General features: G+C 42.5%; 1 gene segment (V, D, J or C); it reads right to left on the bottom strand.

Moving 5' to 3' along the window:
- Positions 1-713: 713 nt before the first annotated feature.
- Positions 714-18876, bottom strand: LOC140409627 (immunoglobulin kappa chain variable 12-41-like). The segment is given in 6 exon segments: positions 714-1010; positions 6157-6193; positions 6305-6403; positions 17444-17548; positions 18117-18464; positions 18803-18876. Coding segments are annotated over 6 exon segments (639 nt in total).
- Between the last annotated feature and the right edge of the window lie 3279 nt (positions 18877-22155).

The raw sequence follows: 22155 nt of genomic DNA on the forward strand, positions 1-22155 counted from the left end.
TGTGTCTGGCATTGTCCACAATCATCAGTTATAGTTCTTGCAGCCAAAATGCGCTACCCTTTTAAGAGTTGAGGGATGCCTTTGAATGGCTACTGCCATACTGACATAGACGTTTCCATTGGGGGAGATGCCCATTCACAGTGCAACACCTATTTCATTCTAATTCACCATGGGCTCCAATTTGGGGGCCAATGTTACATCCATGTGATTGTGTACACAGTTTGAGTAGAGATGTTTTGCATCAATTTTAACTCTGTAATGTTGGATTATACCCAATGCATGCAGTGAGACATTCAACATGACGAGGTCAATATTATACCCCACATTCCTCAGAGGTCAGATTTTCAACCAAACAGATAACTGGAAATGAAATATTTAAAAAATAAAATACAGGCGTTAGTTATTTCATTTTTTAAATTTATTTTTTAAAAACTCAAAAATTACTGCTTTTTCAATCGCAAAGTAAACATTTTACACTTTTTGTATGATACAATCTGCAAATAATAGAATAAGCGGAGCCAATATTACTACATAGTAAACACAAGGGAGACATTGCAGGAAGAAAATATTTTACATCTATTGTTGTAACATTTATCTGAAGAGTGTTTTGAACATATCGCAGGTGGGGAAAGTCCAGCCGCTGCCTCAAGCCTGCTCCACTCACCCTGGCAAAACACCTCTTCATCACTGCCCCCCCACCCCCACCCCCCAACCCTGCCATATCCCACTCACTCCCAGGGCCATATCATCTCCTAGGAAAGACAAAGATTGAAGCCCTGAATGCCTTTAAATCTGCTAGGAGTGGTTCATGGATGTGCAAGTTTCATTCCAGTTTTATAAAACCAAAAGAAATAGAACAGTAACAATATAACAAGGTGAATCATAGATGAGACTGAGTTCAATGTCATAACGTTCCGTCTGCAACCTTAGAAAGCACAGAAACATTTGAGATAACATTCCAGTCCTTTCTCCACATGTTGGTCCTGTGATATTTTTGATGTGTTAATTATCTGGAATAAATGTAGACAGAAAATGTGGAATCGTAATATATTCAAGGTAAATGCTTTGTTAACAACTTATATTTATATAGTGCATTTAATGTAACAAAAGATCTAATAGTAAAGGAATCATGTACATAAAATCTTTGTCCTGATTAACTTCTTAACACAGGAGCATTGTAAACAAAGTATCATACATAGACCACACAGGGGCTATTAAGTCAGACGACCTAAAGCTTGGTCAAAGAGGCAGGCTGTTTGGAATGTCTTAAAGGAGGCGGAGAGGATACTTCAGAGTTTGGGACAGAGACAACTGAAGGCATGGCCAGAGAAATTAAACTGGGGATGTGATGGATTTGCAGTGCATGTACTAGAGTTGAACGAGATAGTACCAATCTTGGGCGATTTGAAAAGTAACTCCAGGTGCAGAGGAGTAGGATACTTCCTTTCTTTTCCCACGTTTTGTTTGACTGCAACAGGGTTTGATAGTGTTTGCATGTTGTGATCATAAAAGAGACAATCAGGCAGATTGTCTCCATGTCAATGGTTTTGTAAGGTAGATGGCATGGTTATACAAATGGACAGCCATATTTGACTATGATTTCAAGGAATTGGCATGTGGCTTTAGTTTTTAAAAAAAATCAATTAACGATTTCCAGCTAGTAAATTCATAAAGTCATTTTTCATAAGTATGGTTTCACAACAAATTTGTTGATCGCAAAGTGATTTGGAATGTCTTGAGAAGATAGTTAAAGAGTATATAAGCGGCAATTATCTGCTTCACTGCACCATTTATCTGCCTTTCCACAGCAGAAATATAGCTTTGATAGTCTTCCTTGGCGTACTGAAAAACATGTCATTTCCAATATCCACACCCAGAGTTTGGAAACAAGAATTCAATGAGTACAGCCTGTGGTTTGTTACTGCAACCTTATTGGGTTTCAGTCTGAGTAATTATGTCTCTACAGCACTTACTTTTTTTATGTAGAGACGAATTCTCAAAAGTAATGTTTTCCAGCTCTTCATATTAGTCAAAATATTTTTCATTTTATAGGGTATTTTCTTGTTTCAAACTCATGCATGTGATCGTGGAATCAACAAGTTAATCAGAACAAGCACTTTACATACATGATTCCTTTACTATTAGGCATGATAACATTTATTTTAAATAACAAAATAAGTGAAGGAATATATTCAATGGTTCAGTAAAGAGGTGTTTGAAGGTTTAACTGGGAAGAAGAGTAGTAAAGCATTTAGTTATATTTTGACCTAATTTCTAAGCCCTTCCCTGTTTCCAGACTCTCTATAGAATGTTGGTACATTGACCGCTTCATTTAATAAAGGGCGAGATCAAAGTATGATAAAACAATGCTGGAAACTATACAACACCCTTTAAATTTTTGTTCTCAATTTCATTTTGAGATGATGAGTCATTTCGAGAAAGTGGGACCAACACTAACTGATTTCACTTAACACCACATATTGGAAAATTAATTAGAACAAACACAATTGTTTAAAATTTATCTTGTTTCATGATCAAAAACTGACGTTTCTCATCACAAATCAACTCTAATGTTAAGAAACCCAATGCCACATTACACATTTGGAATATGGTCACAAGAGGGCAATGTTCATATGTCCCTCGTTATCTCAAGAAACCAGGTGGGTTTCCAGTTAAAATGCTGCATTTTGAATATTCAGCAGTTGCTGAATATAGTTGCTCTGAAATCCTTGTGCTTAATTCCAACTCGCTATTTTACTCAATTGAGGAAGATAATGCAATTAAGGAAGATTATGCAAAGCCATAGCTTGACAATTGCCCAAAAAGTGTGACTTATATTAACATGCGTCCAATCACCAGTCAACCAAAAATCACCATACCGTGTGTTCCTGTCCCTAAAAGGCTTAGAAATTAGATCAAAGTATTGTATAAAACATTACACAACACTAACTTAGGCAAGCATGTTAGAGGACCAGATATGGTGGTGGCTGTTTTTTAATTAAACTTCTATACAGTCTGTTTTAATTGAGCCCGTCCAGTGCCTTGGGTGTGTTAACCTGTACAATGTGTCTGAACCGTGGTTGAGGTAACCCACCGAGTGAGACCACTAAAGTGTCTAATGTGTCAAACTTTGTCCAACATGTGATAATTAGTTTTGCAGTGTACATCAACAATTGGCCTTCCAAAGTCAGAAATCAGCAAACCGGAAACCAATTTTTTCAAAGTATCTAGCTCCTTTAAGATGGAAAAATATATATAATAGTCACATTTACAGAGCACCATTTCAGAACATCTTGAAGTGATCTTTACAACTAATTACACTTTTGAAGTGACTGTGATGTGAGAAAATGGGGCCCAATAGGTGGGTACAAAGAAAAAAGTGAGTAATGTTTTTATAGTGCAGCTCTGCACTCTGTCAGTGGATTATACATTTTTTTTTTGAAAGCTTGGGTCTGATCACTGACTCCTTTACAGCAGAATCAGTTAATGGAAAAACAATTGTAGCTATTCAGAAAGCAACTGTTTTAACTGTCAGGTCCTTGTCATGGTAAAAAGGAAAGCAAAATAGAAATAGTAGAAAAGAGACTAGGGGAAAAACAGAATGAAATTTTAAAAGAAGGGCAATCAAGAATAGAAATAACATTAGAATTTTGAGCTAAAAATGTTCTGTATCTTTTTGGCAGTTTGAGCTGATTATTCTATTTCTGATCTAAGAGCTGCTTTATTTCATACCACATTATAGTTAAAACATTTAATTAGTTACTCAGGTGTCCTTTTTACCCTTGACCATAATATAATGGTTATAGATCATAGAATTTACAGTGCAGAAGGAGGCCATTCGGCCCATCGAGTATGCACTGGCTCTTGGAAAGAGCACCCTACCCAAGGTCCACACCTCCATCCTATCCCCATAACCCAGTAACCCCACCCAACACTAAGGGCAATTTTGTACACTAAGGGCAATTTAGCATGGCCAATCCACCTAACCTGCACATCTTTGGACTGTGGGAGGAAACCGGAGCACCCGGAGGAAACCCACGCACACACGGGGAGAATATGCAGACTCCGCACAGACAGTGACCCAAGCCGGGAATCGAACCTGGGACCCTGGAGCTGTGAGCAATTGTGCTATCCACAATGCAACCTGCTGCTCTCAAATACACCTGGTTATGTGTATTTCATTTTATTATGATCAGTCCCCTCGCAATAAAGGCCAACATACCATCTGCCCACCTAAATGCTTGCTGTATCTGCACTCTAACGTCTGTGCTCCTTCAATGAGCGCACCCTGTCAGTTCCTCTGAACAGCAACACTTAAAAGTTTCACGCCATTTAAAAAATATTCCGCTTTTCTATTCTTACCACCAAAATGACTGACCTCACATGATACTCCACCTGCCATATTGTTGCCCATTCACAAACTGTCCAAATCTTTTAGCAGCCTTGCTGTGTGCCTTCCTTATAGCTTGTATTCCCACACAGCTTTGTATCGTCAGCAAACTTGGATACATTACTCTCTGTCTAAACGAATATCGATTGTAAACAGGTGAGACCTCAACTCTGATCTATTTAGCACTCTGCTGGCCACAGCCTGCCTACTCGAAAATACCACATTTATACCTACTCTGAGAAACAGCCATTTCGTTCAGCAAACCTATGGTTTTTTCCGAATCATCAAACACAATTTGGTGAATCTTGGACTCCACCAAACTCACTCAAGCTCACGAGAAATGTTCTGAAATGTTTATACCAATTCCCAAAGATAAAAGAAGCGAATCTTCAGGATATCTCTAATTATTTAGGCAATACGTATTATTTAGATTTGAATGGTGGCCATTTTGTTAATCCTGCATTTCTGCATAAGGCAAGCCATTCAAACCCTTAAGTTTGTTCTGTCATTCAGTTAGACCAGGGCTGATCTGTACCTTAGCTCTATTTCTCAGCTCGATTGAAAATCTTTCCATTTCAGTCTTGAAAATCCCAGTTGAGCCTGCCTCCCCAGCCTTGTGAGAGCATTAAAGAGTTCCACATTTCGAATACCATTTGTGTGAAAAATTGCTACAGGGTTCTCCTCTAACAGGACTGCCCCCGAATTTTGTTAATCCTTCCATGGCCATCAAGTCCTGAAGTGAGACTTGAACCTGGGGCAGTGGGTAGCAGCTCAAGACCTGTACAACAATGACTACTACACTGGCTGCAAAACGTTTGGGATGAGCTGGGATCATGAACGGTGCTATACAAATGCACAACACCCATTTCTTAAAGGTACATCCACTACAGATATTTTTATAAACACCCATTTCTTTAACACCCATTTCTTAAAGATACTCTCACATGACAGGTGAAGATGTCCCGGTTCCTCTTGAAATTTGTGTCATGGGATCCACTAGAACACGGTTGAACATGCAGTGGAGGACACTGTCAGTACTGCTCGCATCAAGACCTCCCTAGAGCTCAAGATCCAGAAAAACCTTCAATCTCACCATTCTGTGGTTCAAAGGTGCCCTAATTAAATATTTATCCCTCGACCAGACTATCCAGTCAATGTCACGCTCATGTTTCCGGCAAATTGATTATCGCAGTTCTTAGCATAGTAGTGAAAACATTTGAAAGTAATTAAACTGGTTGGGTTAGTTTCTAGCAGCAAGGAGCCAGTGTTGGGTTAAGGCAGACCTGGACAAACCTATAGACGGGCACAGTGATTTGACCCGGCGTCATTGTGTATGTCTGTTGAATGGACCTTGTCCTACTGAATGCATTGACTCGGTTTACCTTCTTCACCCTTCTATGCAATTGTTAAACATACGTTCCCTTGGCCGACCGCCCCCATCCCTCCCCAAGCAAAAAAGGTGCCACCGACTAGTTGAGTGTAGTGGCGGAGATGTTGAGCAGTGGTCACCCTGTCTAATTAAGTCCATGTTGCGAATGAAAAGAGCCCTGTGTAGGAGGAGAGTCTCTTCCATTTAACGTCCATTGATATCAACACAACCCCAGACTGGACAATAGAGGAGACTCTCTCCCCGATTGTCCTTGGGTTAAAGGGCAGAAATCTGTCAGTAAATGCAACTGAAGCGATGTCACATTAATTGCACATTTGGTCAGAGGCACCATCTCACCCATGCCCCTCCCAGAAAGCTGTGCAAAATTAGCCTTTACCTTTTCCGAAACTGATGGGGACATCTCCTCCGGGAATCTAGAAAGCGATGAGAAACAGGGAAATGGCGAGTAAATACATACTGCGATGACAAATGAAATGTATCAATGCCGATATTAACATACATTGGGAACTAACATCAGGACTTACCCCGCTTCCGACGGTGGATGACAATGACCACGATGGAAATCAACAACAAGAGGTTGCAGGAAACCAATGACCCCCAGACAACCCAGTTGCACGTGTATCCTGTAAGAAAAGTACAACAAAACATCAGTGATCTTTGGTCAATGCAACACAAAGTAATGGACATACCGATACACAGGACACAGCTAGACTTGCGACTGGGCAAAATAACATGAAACAAACATTCCCCACATAACAGCGGTGATCCCATTTCTGTTGGAAAAGAGGATTGCGAACTCCGAGTGAGAAAGTTGTTGCCTTTGTGTACAGTATAACAGTGTGCAGCTAGTCGTCAGGGTGCGATCGGCTGAGTCAACATGCCTCTTTCCCAGGACTGCGGGGTAGAATTCTGCATGATTTAGCCAGGCGCTAAACCTAATTAACGTTTACACCACTGCTTTCAGATATGGAAACCAACCGTGCCTTCCAATGTTAAAGTAGACTGTGGTCCAGCGCCCTGACTTTCCACATGCAGCTTCCCGCCGGGGAGCTCTTGTTGAAACTAATCTTGTCAGCAATTTTAACATTACTGGAACATATCATTTAAAAACTGAATTCCTTTGAACTGAAATTACTTAAAAGGCGTTGTCATCAGCATTGAGAGCTTTAAGTTAATGATTTTAAAAAAATGAATCTGGGTATTGGTGCGAAATATTTCCACTAGAAACATAAGAAAACGCAGATTCCGGCCTCTCCCAAACATTAATTCCTCTCAGTCACTAACCTCCTCAATCCAAACATTAATTCCTCTCAATCACCACCCCCTCAAATCCAAATTTAATTCCCTCAGTCACTAACCTCCTCAATCCAAACATTAATTCCTCTCAATCACCACCTCCTCAAATCCAAACATTAATTCCTCTCAGTCACTAAACCCCTCAAATCCAAACATTAATTCCTCTCAGTCAGTAACCTCCTCAAATCCAAACATTAATTCCCCTCAGTCACCACCCCCTCAAATCCAAACATTAATTCCTCTCAGTCAGTAACCTCCTCAATCCAAACATTAATTCCTCTCAGTCAGTAACCTCCTCAAATCCAAACATTAATTCCTCTCAGTCACTAACCTCCTCAATCCAAACATTAATTCCCCTCAGTCACCACCCCCTCAAATCCAAACATTAATTCCTCTCAGTCAGTAACCTCCTCAAATCCAAACATTAATTCCTCTCAGTCACAAACCTCCTTAAATCCAAACATTAATTCCAATCAATAATTGGTCTGATTAGTAAGTTTGCAGACGACACAAAGGTTGGTGGAATTGCTGATAGCGAAGAGGACTGTCAGAGGATACAGCAGGATTTAGATTGTTTAGAGACTTGGGCGGAGAGATGGCAGATGGAGTTTAATCCAGACAAATGTGAGGTAATGCATTTTGGAAAGTCTAATGCAGGTAGGGAATATACAGTGAATGGGAGAACCCGCAAGAGTATTGAAAGTCAGAGACATCTAGGTGCACAGGTCCACAGGTCACTGAGAGGGGCAACACAGGTGGTGAAGGTAGTCAAGAAGGCATATGGCATGCTTGCCTTCATTGGCCGGGGCATTGAGTAGAAGAATTGGCAAGTCATGTTGTAGCTGTATAGGACCTTAATTAGGCCACACTTGGAGTATAGTGTTAATTCTGGTCGCCACACTACCAGAAGGATGTGGAGGCTTTTGAGAGGGTGCAGAAGAGATTTACCAGGATGTTGCCTGGTATGGAGGGCATTTGCTACGAATAAACTCGGTTTGTTCTCACTGTAACGACGGAGGTTGAGGGGTGACCTGGTAGAGATCTACAAAATTATGAGGGGCATAGACAGAGTGGATAGTTTTAGGCTTTTTCCCAGGGCAGAGGGGTCAATTACTAAGGGGCATAGGTTTAAGGTGCGAGGGACAAGATTTAGAGGAGATGCACGAGGCAGGTTTTTTACACAGAGGGTAGTGGGTGCCTGCAACTTGCTGCCGGAGGAGGTGGTGGAAGCAGGGACGATAGTGACATTTAAGGGGCATCTTGACAAATGCATGAATAGGATGGGAATAGAGGGATACAGATCCAGGACGTGTAGAAGATTTTAGTTTAGACGGGCAGCATGGTCGGCGCAGGCTTGGAGGGCCAAAGGGCCTGTTCCTGTGCTGTATTTTCTTTCTTCTTTGTTCTTTGTTCTTTGTTCAGTCACTAACCTCCTCAAATCCATACATTAATTCCTCTCAGTCACTAACCTCTGTAAATCCGAACATTAATTTCACTCAGTCACTAACCTTCTCAAATCCAAACATTAATTCCTCTCAGTCACTAACCTCCTCAAATCCAAACATTAATTCTCTCAGTCACTAACCTCCTCAATCCAAACTTTAATTCCTCTCAGTCACAAACCTCCTGAAATCCAAACATTAATTCCACTCAGTCACCACCTCCTCAATCCAAACATTAATTCCTCTCAGTCACCACCGCCTTAAATCCGAACATTAATACCAATCAGTCACTAACCTCCGTAAATCCAAACATTAATTCCTCTCAGTCACTATCCTCCTCAAATCCAAACATTAATTCCTCTCAGTCACTATCCTCCTCAAATCCAAACATTAATTCCTCTCAGTCACTATCCTCCTCAAATCCAAACATTAATTCCTCTCAGTCACTAACCTCCTCAAATCCAAACATTAATTCCTCTCAGTCACTAACCTCCTCATATCCAAACATTAATTCCTCTCAGTCACCACCGCCTTAAATCCGAACATTAATACCAATCAGTCATTAACCTCCGTAAATCCAAACATTAATTCCTCTCAGTCACTATCCTCCTCAAATCCAACATTAATTCCTGTCAATCACTAACCTCCTCAAATCCAAGCATTAATTCCTCTCAGTCACTCACCTTCTCATATACAAAAATTAATTCCGCTCAAACCTCCTCAAATCAAAAGATTAATTCCACTCAATCACTAGCCTCCTCAAATCATAAGACAATAGGACCAAAAGAGGTATAAGCAGAATTCGGCCATTCAGCCCATCGGGCCTTCTCTGCTATTTGATCATGGCTGATATGTTTTTCACCCCCATTCTCCTGCCTTCTCCACATAACCCCAATCCCCCTATTAATGAGGAACAAAGCTATCTCTGTCTTGAAGATTCTCAGTGACCTGTCCTCTACAGCCTTCTGCATCACTGAGTACCACAGATTCGCAAACCTCTAGCTGAGGAAATACCTCCACATCTCAGGTTTAAATGAACGTCATTCTGGTCTGAGGTTGTGCCTTCGAGTTCTAACCTCTCCTACAATGTGGAAACATCTTCTCCACATCAATTCTATCTCGGCCTCTGAGTATTCTGTAAGTTTCAATGAGAAATCCCCTCATCCTTCTAAACTCCATTGGGTACAGACCCAAAGTTCTCAACTGCTTCTCATATGACAAGCCCCTCATTCCAGGCATAATTTTTGTAAACCTGCTCTGGACTCCCTTCAAGGGCAAGATATCTTTCCTTAGATCCGGGATCCAACTGCTCACAATATTCCAAATGGGGTGTGACCAGAACTTTATACAGTCTCAGCAGTCCATTCTTGCTCTGTTTTCTAGCCATCTTGAAATGAAATCAAATCAAAACATTAATTCGATCAGTCACAAACCTCCTCAAATCAAACATTAATTCTCTCAGTCACTAACCTCCTCAAATCCAAACATTAATTCTCTCAGTCACTAACCTCCTCAAATCCAAACATTAATTCGCTCAGTCACTAACCTCCTCAAATCCAAACATTAATTCTCTCAGTCACCACCTCCTCAAATCCAAACATTAATTCTCTCAGTCAGTATCCTCCTCAAATCCAAACATTAATTCCATTCAGTCACTGATCCACTCAATTCCAAACATTTAATTCCTCTCAGTCACTCACCTTCTAACATACAAAAATTAATTCTGCTCCAACAGCCTCAAATTCAAACAATAATTCCAGTCAATCTCTCACCTCCTCAAATCATAAGAGAATAAGACCAAAAGAAAGAGACGCAGAATTCGGCCATTCAGCCCATTGGGCCTTCTCTGCTATTTGATCATGGCTGATATGTTTCTCATCCCCATTCTCCTGCCTTCTCCCCATCACGTCTGATCCCCTTATTAATGAGGAACATATCTCTCTCTCTCTTAAAGATTCTCAGTGACCTGTCCTCCACAGCCTTCTGCATCACTGAGTTCCACAGATTCACCACCCTCTAGCTGAGGAAATACCTCCATATCTCAGGTTTAAATGAACATTATTCCGGTCTGAGGTTGTGCCTTCGGGTTCTAGCCTCTCCTATGATGTGGAAACATCTTCTCCACATCCATTCTATCTCGGCCTCTCAGTATTCTGTAAGTTTCGATGCGGAAGCCCTTCATCCTTCTAAACTCCATTGGGTACAGCCAAACGTTCTCAACCGCTTCACATATGACAAGCCTCTCATTCCCGGCATAATTCTTGTGAACCTTCTCTGGACTCCCTCCAAGGCAACACATCCTTCCTTAGATCCGGGATCCAAACTGCTCACAATATTCCAAATGGGGTGTGACCAGAGCTTTAGGCAGTCTCAGCAGTACATTCTTGCTCTGGTATTCTAACCGTCAAAAAGTTAAATCAAATCCAAACGGTAATTCTCTCAGTCACTAAAATCTTCAAATCCAAACATTAATTCCACTCATGTCACTAACCTCCTCCAATTATCCTAGAATTTACAGTGCAGAAGGAGGCCATTTGGCCCATCGAGTCTGCACCAACCCTTAGGAATGAGCACCCCACTTAAGCCCTCACCTCCACCCTATTCCCGTAACCCAGCAACCCCACCCGACCTTTTTGACACGAAGCACAATTTATTACTGCCAATCCACGTGACCTGCACTTGTTTGGACTGTGGGAGGAAACCGGTGAACCCGGAGGAAACCCACGCACACACGGGAAGAACGTGCAGACTCCGCACAGACAGTGACCCAAGTCAGGAATCAAACCTGGAACCCTGGAGCTGTGAAGCAACTGTGCTAACCTCAGTGCTACCATGCTGCCCACAAAGTACAAACATTAATTCCTCTCAGTCACCAACCTCCTCAAATCCAAACATTAATTCCTCTCAGTCACTAACCTCCTCAAATCCAAACATTAATTCATCTCAGTCACCAATCTTCTCAAATCCAAACATTAATTCCTCTGAGTTAAAAACCTCCTCAAATGCAATCATTAATTCCTCTCAGTCACTAACCTTCTCAAATTGAAACATTAATTCTCTCAGTTACTAATCTCCTCAAATCCAAACATCAATTCTCTCAGTCACTGACCTCCTTAAATCCAAACATTAATTCCTCTCAGTCACTCACCTTCTCACATACAATAATTAATTCCGTTCAAACCGCCTCAAATCCAAACAATAATTCCACTCAATCACGAGCCTCCTCAAATGATAAGACAATAGGACAAAAAGACATAGACGCAGAATTCGGCCATTCAGCCCATCGGGTTTTCTCGGCTAATTCATCATGGCTAATAATGTTTTTCAGCCCCATTCTCCTGCCTTCTCCCCATTAACGCCTGATCCCTTTATTAATGAGGAACATATCTATCTTTGTTTTAAAGATCTTCAGTGACCTGTCCTCCACAGCCTTCTGCAGCAATGATTTCCACAGATTCATTACAAATCTGTGTCACTAACCTCCTCAAATCCAAACATTAATTCCTCAGTCACTAACGTCCATAAATCCAAACATTAATTCTCTCAGTCACTAACCTCCTCAAATCCAAACATGAATTCATCTCAGCCACTAACACCCTCAAATCAAACTATTATGTTTTCATATGTTACTAGCTCCCACAAATACAGACTTCATTAATTATTCCTCCCTCATACCATCTCCTCTCTGACCTCTCTATCAGTCGGTGCACAAACCACTGACAGTATTAGGTTGTGGTTTGATCTTGTGCACTTTCCAAACCCACAACCACTACCATCTAGAAGGGCAAGGGCAGCAGATACCTGGAATCCCCACCACCTGGAGGTTTCCCTCCAAGTCACTCACTACCCCAACTTGGAAATATATCATCGTTCCTTCATTGTCGCTGGGGCAAAATCCTGGAACTCTCTCCCTAATTGCATAGTGGATGTACCTACACCTGAAGGTCTGCAGTGGTTCAAGAATGCAACTTCACCCCCACCTTCTGAAGGGCAACTAGGGATGGGTAATAAATGCTGGCCTAACCAGTGACACCCACATCCCGTAAATGAATTTAAAAAAAGATTAAGCCAATGTCCCATGCACCTAGATGGTCTGCAATTTTATCTGAAGAAGCTGTCATGTATGGTTTCATTGACAGACATGGTCATGTTGACAGTCATGTATGGTCCTATTGACTGTCATGTGTGGTAATTTTGACTGTCATGTGTGGTCCTGTTGTCATGTCTGACCATCATGTATAGTCCCGTTTACAGTGATGTTTGTTCATGATGACTGTCATATATAGAATCATAGAATATATGGTGCTGTTAACTCTCCTGTATAGTCATGTTTACTGTCATATTTGGTCATATACGGTGCCTTTGGCTGTCCTGTATGGTGCTGTTGACTGACACATGCGTGCGGTGCTGTTGATTGACATATATGGTGCTGTTAACTGAGCTGTATGGTAATGTTGACTCACATGTATGGTAATGTTGACTGTCAGAAAGTAAATGTAAACAAATTACATAGAATAAAATAAAGAAACTTTAGGACTTCAGTACATCCCAACTTTTTTTTACAGCAAATTAAGTACGTTCAAAACGTGGCCACCTGTTGTAATGTTGCGAAGTCGCAGTCGCAATGTGCACAGCAAGATTCCACAAATACCAGACCACATCATCCGTTTTCTGAGTTGGCTGAGGGATAAATATTGTCCATAACGCCGGCGAGATCTCCCACGTCCTTCTAAGGGCGTATTGGGATGTTTAAAATGCGCATTATCGGGAAGCGGAGCCTGTCTCATCCCAAAGCACAGCACCTCCGGCAGTGTGGTACTCCCTCAGCACTGCACTAAGAGCTCAGATTCTGCAGTGGGGTTTGAACTGCAAGGACCATTCCAAGGCTGCTCACCCTGTTTGGAGAGTTTCTGCTTTGTAGATAGAGAATGTGAACCAAGACACATCACTGTGCAAGACATGATTTCTGCATTTTATTAAACTGATGACCCAGAATCTGAAATAGGCACAGCAATCTTCCAGATACTCGGCAGCTGGGGCTGCTGATGGAGTTCCAGCCACTGACTAACCCGCTGTGCATGAACTCAGTCTGCAGCCTGTGGGAGTCAGTGAGGGTGTGGATTCTTCCCTCCACCCCACATCCCCCTCCTCACCCCCCACCCCATTTTTGTGTCAAAGAACAAAGAACAAATAGCACAGGAACAGGCCCTTCGGCCATTCAAGCCTGTACCGGTCAGGTACAACCTTTGCCAAAACCCTCAGCCCTTCCTTGTGCCGTACCCCTCCATACCCATCCTATCCATGTGTCAATGATTACTCTTTGGAAATTTTCGGAAAGAGATTCACTGTTTAAAAAAAATTCGGAAGAAATCTCGGATCTAAGGAAAACTGGTGTCCCAGGCTGTTTTTAACTCCCAGGATAGGCAGTCCAGACGAAATTGCCAGATCTGGATCTGGATTCAGGGTTTCACCAGGGTGGTAGTTTCATTCCACACAAATGAAAACAAATTCTGACTGGCTTCGATCCAAGAGTCACTCCGCTCCCCACACAGATGCACCCTGGCCCACGCTTTCTGTTTTGAGTTCATCAGGATGGTTGTCGCAGTCCCTGTTCATTCTGCCACTGCATCCGATACAATGAACATTTAAATATGGCGATTGGTTTGACAGTGATGCATTTTAAAAGGAATGCCACGCAGTGCAAAATTGGACGGCCTACGGGGGAATTCTGCACGTGGTCATCCATGTCTGAAGTTGTGAATGGACTGCATTTTTTAAGGGGGCAATGGAACCTTAAGCATTAATGTGAAGAAAAACCTAAAGCTAAGAGGATAAGTTTTGTTTTACTTTAGTGAAAGACAACACAAGCGCCATGGGCAGAATGGCCGCATTCTGCTGGGTTAACTGAGGTGTAAATTGAAGGGCTGGTTGATGCTGCACACCAGGATGCATCAGGAATCTCATTCAACTGAGCAAAATTCCTCCGTCCAACTGTCTCAACAACAGAGGCAAGGGATCCTCCCTGGCATTTACCACGGACCTTGTATCAGCTTCCTTGCAAACCCGCGGCCATTCACTGGATTACAGATCGGAGGTAACAGGTTAAAAACGCTCGCACTGTAATTCAAAACCATGAAAACCGTTCTACATTCATCACACTGCTGTCAAGCCCAACGAGAATAAAGAGCAACTACTTGCATTTAAATAGTGCCTTTAAGGTGCTCAAATTCCCAAGGGGATTCGGTGAAGCAGTATTAAAGAACAAAAACAGAAACCACTGGACATTCTCAGCAGGTCTGACAGCATCTGTGGAGAGAGGAGGGATTTAACGTTTCGAACTTGGGTGACTCTGTCAAAGCTAGAGAGAACTGGGAATAGGATCAGATTTATATTGTAGTGAGGGGGTGGGATGTATGGAGCGGTGGGGCTGGATAGGGGCCAGCGATAGGTAGAGATTGACAAAAGTGCCATGGACAGAAAGACAAAGTCAATGTAAATGGGGGTGATTAAGGCTAAGGAGAGTGCTGGCCATGGCATATAGGGAGATTAAAATGTGTGATTGGCAGAACAGAGGCAAGCAGTGTGTCAAAGGCCAACTAGAAACAGGGAACAGATGGCCCCAGCAGAGGGGGGGGGGGGGGGGGGGGGAGAGAGAGAGAGAGGAGACAATGGTGAGGGAAAAACAGATCAATGGAAGATATGGAAATAAATTGATAGAATTCAAAATAGGGTGAAGGTGGAGGAGAGAGTTCACAGTCTGAACTCAATGTTAAGTCTGGAAGGCTATAATGTGACTAATTGGAAGATGAGGTGTGTTCCTCATTAGCGCTGGGCTTCACTGGAACATTGCAGCAGGCCAAGAACAGACATGTGGACGGGAGACTGGGACGGTGAGTTGAAATGGATCAAGTGACAGGAAGGTCTGGGTCCTGCTTGCAGATGAAGCAAGGTGTACACCCAATCTGCTTTTGGTCTCTCCAAATTAGAGTAGACCGCACTGGGAGCAGAGAATGCAACAGACCAGAATGAAGGAGGTGCACGTGAACCATTGATCGAATGTGTTCTGCAAACTGATCACCCAGTCTGCATTTAGTCTCTCCAATGTAGAATCGAGTATTAAATGTAGAGTACTAAAAAACATTTGACACCCATTCACAATAGGAGATATTGGCAGAGGTGATCCGCTTGATCATATGTTTTAATGAAGCAGAGAGTGGTTTTGAGAGGCGCAAAGATTTAGGGAAGGAATTCCAGAGAAGGTTCACTGAGCTAATTCCTGGGATGGAGAGATTGTCCTATGAGGAAAGATTAAATAGATTGGGCCTTTATCCTCTGGAGTTCAGAAGAATGAAAGGTGATCTCATTCGGACATATAAAATTCCTACAGGGCGCAACAGGGTAGATGCAGGAAGGATGTTACCCACTGTGAGGAGGGGCTAGAACCAGGAACACAGTCTCAGAATAAGGGGCGAGGCATTTAGGACTGAGATGAGGAGGAATTCCATCACACGGGTGGTAAATCTTTGGAATTCTCTGCCTCCGAGGGTTGTGAAGGTCCAGTGATTGAGTATGTACAAGACCTATAGGTTTCTAAAAAAAACATTGTGATTTGGGAATAGTGCAGGAAAATGTTGTGGAAGATCAGGCATGATATCATTGTATGGTGAAGTGGGCCATAAGGGCTGAATGGCCTCCTCCTGTTCCTATTTATGATGTTCTTATGACTTGGGAAGCCACTAATGGCGGAGCGATTAAAATCAGGAATTCTTAAAAGGTCAGAAATAAATGAATGGGCTGTGAATGGCAGGAAATACTGGGAAATCATTTTCAATAAACACAACTCAATATTAGGCCTAATCCTGCTCCCAACCATTATGTTGGTGTGTATTAACACATCTCCTCTACTGTTGTAGCACTATACTCCGTATGCGCACACTATGTCTGTGTCTATGTATTTACATTGTGTATTTGTCATATGTCCTATGTTTTTCATGGATGGAACGATCTGTCTGGACTCGACACAGATCAATGCTTTTTCACTGTACCTTGGTACACATGACAATAAATCTAAATCTAATCTATTGGGACATCTCCTAAAGAGCTCCGATCAATAACATTTCCCTGGAAGATCAGTGTCCAGCTGAAATGAAAACCTCTCTCATTTGGTAAAAAGAAATGTCACCATAGACCCAGATGACCACAGGTTGGTCTCCCTTTGAGGGGGGAGAGCTGACTGGTGGAGATTTAACCTGAGGACCACCACACCTCAGGCGAGGGGCAAGGTTGAGAAGGCAGGGCCTTCATGAATAACCTCAGCCTGCTTCAGGAACCAGCTGTCCAGCCAACTGAGCTAAACCGGCCCTCATTTACATGGTGTACAGACATGCAAACCTTTCCTGGTGCACTCAAAGTTAGAAACTGCCGAGCACCTCACCGGCTTGTGCGGGGATTGGATACAAGCCGAATAACTCAGAATGCACTTCAATAAACTTCTACAGGGCCTGACATGGGCTGGCTACCCAAACAAACCCAGCAGGTCGTTTCCAACAACATGAAAAGAAACAAACAAAATTAAAAATAGAAAATGCTGGAGGCGTTCAGCGAGGCAAGCAGCGTGAGTGAAGGGAAAGAGGGTTAACTCAGCTTTCATCAGAGAACTGGAGGGGAAAAAGATAAATGCTGAGGCAGATTCTGATTGCGAGGTTTTGGTTAGAATTGGGACGTTTGAAGCCAGGCTATCAGTGTGGCCAGGTTCAGTAACCCTTTGGTTACTGAAATGAAACTATTATCACATTTACTGGAGAGACAGGCCCAGTTGCTCTCTGGGACCAGGTTAAGGCAGTTTGCTATTTCTCTCTCCACAGACGCTGTCAGACCTGCTGAGATTGTCCAGTATTTTTTTCTTTTTGTTGCAATTTCTCTTACCATTGCCACTCCCTTTCTTCTTGCGACTGATGTTCGGGTACTTATAACGATGGATTCGGCGTCTTGTAGTCGGCGGCGGCGAAGTCACTTTCTGTCTCTCTGGAACTGAAATAAACAAGAGTTTGGTGAGCATCCCTTTCTCGTCTGTCTGATGTCCAAAAACGCAATGAAAAGCGAGCAATTTACAAATGGCACCGCGGATCGTACCTAAATATATCACTAATTTGTTACAAATCACATTCTGACTTGGTTAGGCTTGAGAACGGTGATCACCGCGGATTTCTGTAAGAATACATTGCCAGCAAATAGGACAATATTGATTTTTTAAAAAACAACCTTCCTCAACGTGGATCACAAAACATTAGGGAAAACCGGTAGAGTCCGGAAAAAAGGTTCCGGAAATGTTTAATAAATAATATATACTTTATTTTGGCAAATGGAAATTGCTCAGATCAAATATTTCCAAACCTTGGGTATCTGAACTCACAACCTCACCCTTTCTCTGGCAGCTGAATCTGCCCCTCACATTTATTTTCTCAAGTTCTGGTGAAAGAAAATCGGTCTAAAATCTGTTTCTCTCCACTGATGCTGCCTGACATGCAATCTTTGCAAATGAGTCTGCTTATGTTGGTAATGTCCCAGTTTACAATGTCCAAACACGAGATCTCCTTACCGACGGTCACCACACTTCCAGCTCCCCAAGACATTTTCTGGGGCTCGCTCATTAGGCAGTAATAGGTCCCATTGTCGGAGAGATGCAAGTCTTGTATAGTTAAACTGAAGGACTGTTGAAAGTCATTTCGATCCAACTCAAACCGCTGAGTTATTCCATCTCCCTGGACCTGATTATTCATGACGCTGGCCGACTTCACAAAACGCGCTGTGGAAGAGCGATCGATCTTGTACCAGTACACATCGTTGAGATGGGCTCCTTTCACAATACAGGAGAGTTTGATCTCCTCGCCTTTGGCCGCCAGTATTTCGCTTGGAGTCTGGATTAAGACCGCCAGTGGATGGGCACCTGGTAACATAAATGTATATGTAGATTTTTTTTAAAAACTGCTCATTTTAACATTATTTTAAGCGGATACATATTCACTTCCAAAAATACTCCAAAGGCAAACATTTACAGGACTAGTGAGAGTGAACAGCGGGATGGGACTAATGGGGTGTTTCTTTCGGAGAGCAGGCACTGGGACGATAGGCCGAGTGGCCCCCGTTTCTGCTGTGTGATTCTAGCCGAGCCTGATACTCATCCTGTCTCAGTCCTGCTCAAACTTCGCTCAAATAATTCATACCACTACAATATCAATTCGGCCTTTTCACACAATGCGACTATTCAGTTCTAAATGCACTTACCTGTAATCCAGCAACTCAGAATACAAAGGTATCCGAGAAGGATCATGTTGTTGATGTTTGCTGAAGACTAGGGGAGGTGGTTCTGCTGTGAGAGTGAAACCAGCTTCCCTCTCTCAGTCGCCCAGGTGTCCCCCAAACACTCAGCACCACTCAGCTGCCAGCTCAGCCGCACGTCATTCTCACACCCCTTATATGGAAATGTCATTGACAAGCTCAAATCTGCACAACAGGTTCGATGCTCCAAAAGTATTCACTGCCAGCACAATAATCTGACCAATAGTGCCAACATGGTGGAGTCTTCCACATTGAATACCTGCATGTCTCAACAGGCCATTGTCAGACATTTGGCTTTAAGGAACATGAAATAGACAAATAGTATTGATCCCATCATGGAGAATCATTTGACAGGCACTATGGGCTCCTCACAGATCACATTTCCGGTATTATTAATAAATAATATCATGTTGTCCAGTTATACCCTTTTTCTAATCATCACGAGGACGTATCTGTAAATCCAAATACTTAATTCTAACACAAGAATAAAATACTGCAGATGCTGAAAACTTGCAATATAAGCTGAAAAAAGTGCTGCCCGAAAGACCAGAAGATGTAGGAGCAGGAGTAGGCCATTTGGCCAGTCATTGAGATCATGGCTGATCTGATATACCCTCAACTCCTCTTTTCCCTCTTGTCCCAATACCTCTTGTCCCAATATCTCTTGATTTCCTTACTGATTAAAATCTGTTTATCTCAGCTTGAACATATATAATGACCCAGCCTCGACAGCCCCTGACGTAAATAAGTCTACACATTCACTATCTTCATGGAGAAGAAATTCCTCCACATCTCTGTATTAAATGGGTTCCCCCTTATTCAGGTTACACCCTCTGCTCCTAGCTTCTCCCACAGGGGAAACTACCTTTCAGCATCTACCCAGTCAAGCTCCCTGAGAATTCTACATGTCTAAATAAGATCACTTCTCAATATTCTAAACTCCAATGAGTACAGGCCCAACTTACTCAATTTCTCCTTATAAATCCCTCCACACACAGGGAACAACCCAGTGAACCTTCTCTGGACTGCCCCCAACGCCAATATATCGTTCCTTGGATAAAGGGATGAAAACTGTTCACAGTATTCCAGGTGTGGTTTATCTAGTGTTTTGTATAGTTTTAGCAGAACTTTTCTATTTTTATACTCCATTCCCTTTGAAATTTGCCTTACCAATTACCTGCTGAACTTGTAGGCTAGCTTTTTGCGATTTATGCCTGAGGACCCTCCAAATCCCTCTGCACTGCAACTTTCTACAGTTTTTCTCCATTTAACTAATATTCAGCTCCGTTATTCTTCCTACAAAGGCCATGACTTCACATTTTCCTACATTATATTCCGTCTGCCAAGTTTTTGCCCATTCACCTGTCTATATACCTCTGTAGATTCTGTGTCATCATCACCTTCCCACCTATTTTTGTGCCATCTGCAAACTTGGCAATAATACATTCACTTTCCTCATCCAAGTCATTAATATATATATAGTAAATCATTGTGGCCCCAGCACTGATCCCTGTGGTACTTCACGAGTTACAGGTTGCCATCCTGAAAATGCCCCTTGTCCCAAATCTCTGTCAATGTTCAGCATAAGGGCAGCACGGTAGCATAGTGGTTAGCACAATCGCTTCACAGCTCCAGGGTCCCAGGTTCGATTCCCGGCTTGGGTCACTGTCTGTGCGGAGTCTGCACGTTCTCCCCGTGTGTGCGTGGGTTTCCTCTGGGTGCTCCAGTTTCCTCCCACAGTCCAAAGATGTGCAGGTTAGGTGGATTGGCCATGCTAAATTGCCCTTAGTGTCCAAAATTGCCCTCAGTGTTGGGTGGGGTTACTGGGTTATGGGGATAGGCTGGAGGTGTGGGCTTGGGTAGGGTGCTCTTTCCAAGAGCCAGTGCAGGCTCGATGGGCCGAATGGCCTCCTTCTGCATTGTAAATTCTATGTCAAACCGTACCTCTCCGCATCTCTCTGCACGTTGCCTGATCTGCTGAATGTGTCAATTCCGTTATTCTGACAAGAAGTCAAATTTGGAATATTCTGTGATCCTTTGAGCATTCTGCATCCACACGAAGCATAAGCAACATTCGGTGGGAGGGTGAGAGGAACTCGGTGAAAATAGAGCTGGGAAAGTCAGACAGCTGCACTGTGATGTTTTATTATAAAATATCCAAATATTTCAAATTATATACAGGAATAGATATAATGATCTATATAAAAATGATATAGATATAGCGAAGTTTTAGCAGGTTGCTGAATTTGGACAGTGAGAGCATCGACTGAGACCAGTAAACTCAAAGCGTAAAATCTCCTAGTGAGAAAAACGGGAATGGAGGTCCTGTGAGATAGTCATGGAACCATGCGGTACATTCATTTAGCTATTGAGTCTAATCAATTTCTGTTGTAGATACAGACTCGGGAAGTGTACAGTTAAACGGTGGATTCCCAGTTCAGCTTTACTCTACCCATTTGAGTCAATTCCTTCAAGTATAGTCAGGTATAATCAAACTCTTCAATAAGCGGCAGAGTGCGTTCATCTGAAAGAGGATTGCCCAATGGATATTGCGGATGGGTCATTATTTCGGACGTTACTTTAAGGTATTGGTTTGGAAAGTTGCAGAACTTACTCTGAGCAAACGATGAGTGGATTGGGGTTCGGGATAGGTTGGATTGTACATGTCCTGTGGAAGGAGCGCCTTGAAAACATCTAATTGTCTCTGAACTTTCTGAACGCTTGATTTAAATCAACCACATTTTCAGAATATCTAATCTGACTTTCTGCACTGCATTTGGTTAATCACTATCCCTGTCGCCACGTTTACTAACTGCAGCAAATTGCACACAATATCCCCCCCCCCCCCCCAATGTGTATTTGTGCTCAGATAGGTCTCGCAATATTCAGCATCGGCCTTAACCGCTTCAAGTAGGAATGGATTCCACATGTACACAACTGGGACAGGAATAACCTTCACCTCAAGTCTTGTATGAGACTTTTTCATATCATACCCGGAGCACTGAATAGTATTATATTAAAATGCCATAATTTGATAAATGCACGCGGTATGTTGAAGCAGAAGAAGACACGATTCTATGAATATGTGCAGCAGGATCTCGGTTATCTCAGTAAACTGCATTTACCACGTATCTCCCTCCTATCTGATATACCATTATGCAGGACTATACTCCGTGTGTGCGCATTAATTCATGAAACTTTAATTGTTCTGCTTGGAAACCGCTGCGCACCCTTACTTGCCCCGGATTTAGTGGGTGCGCACATTCTGGTGGAAATGATCTCTGCTGCACAAACCTGTT

Source organism: Scyliorhinus torazame, chromosome 3 (genome assembly GCF_047496885.1).
Source record: "Scyliorhinus torazame isolate Kashiwa2021f chromosome 3, sScyTor2.1, whole genome shotgun sequence".
Taxonomy (NCBI): Eukaryota; Metazoa; Chordata; class Chondrichthyes; order Carcharhiniformes; family Scyliorhinidae; genus Scyliorhinus; species Scyliorhinus torazame.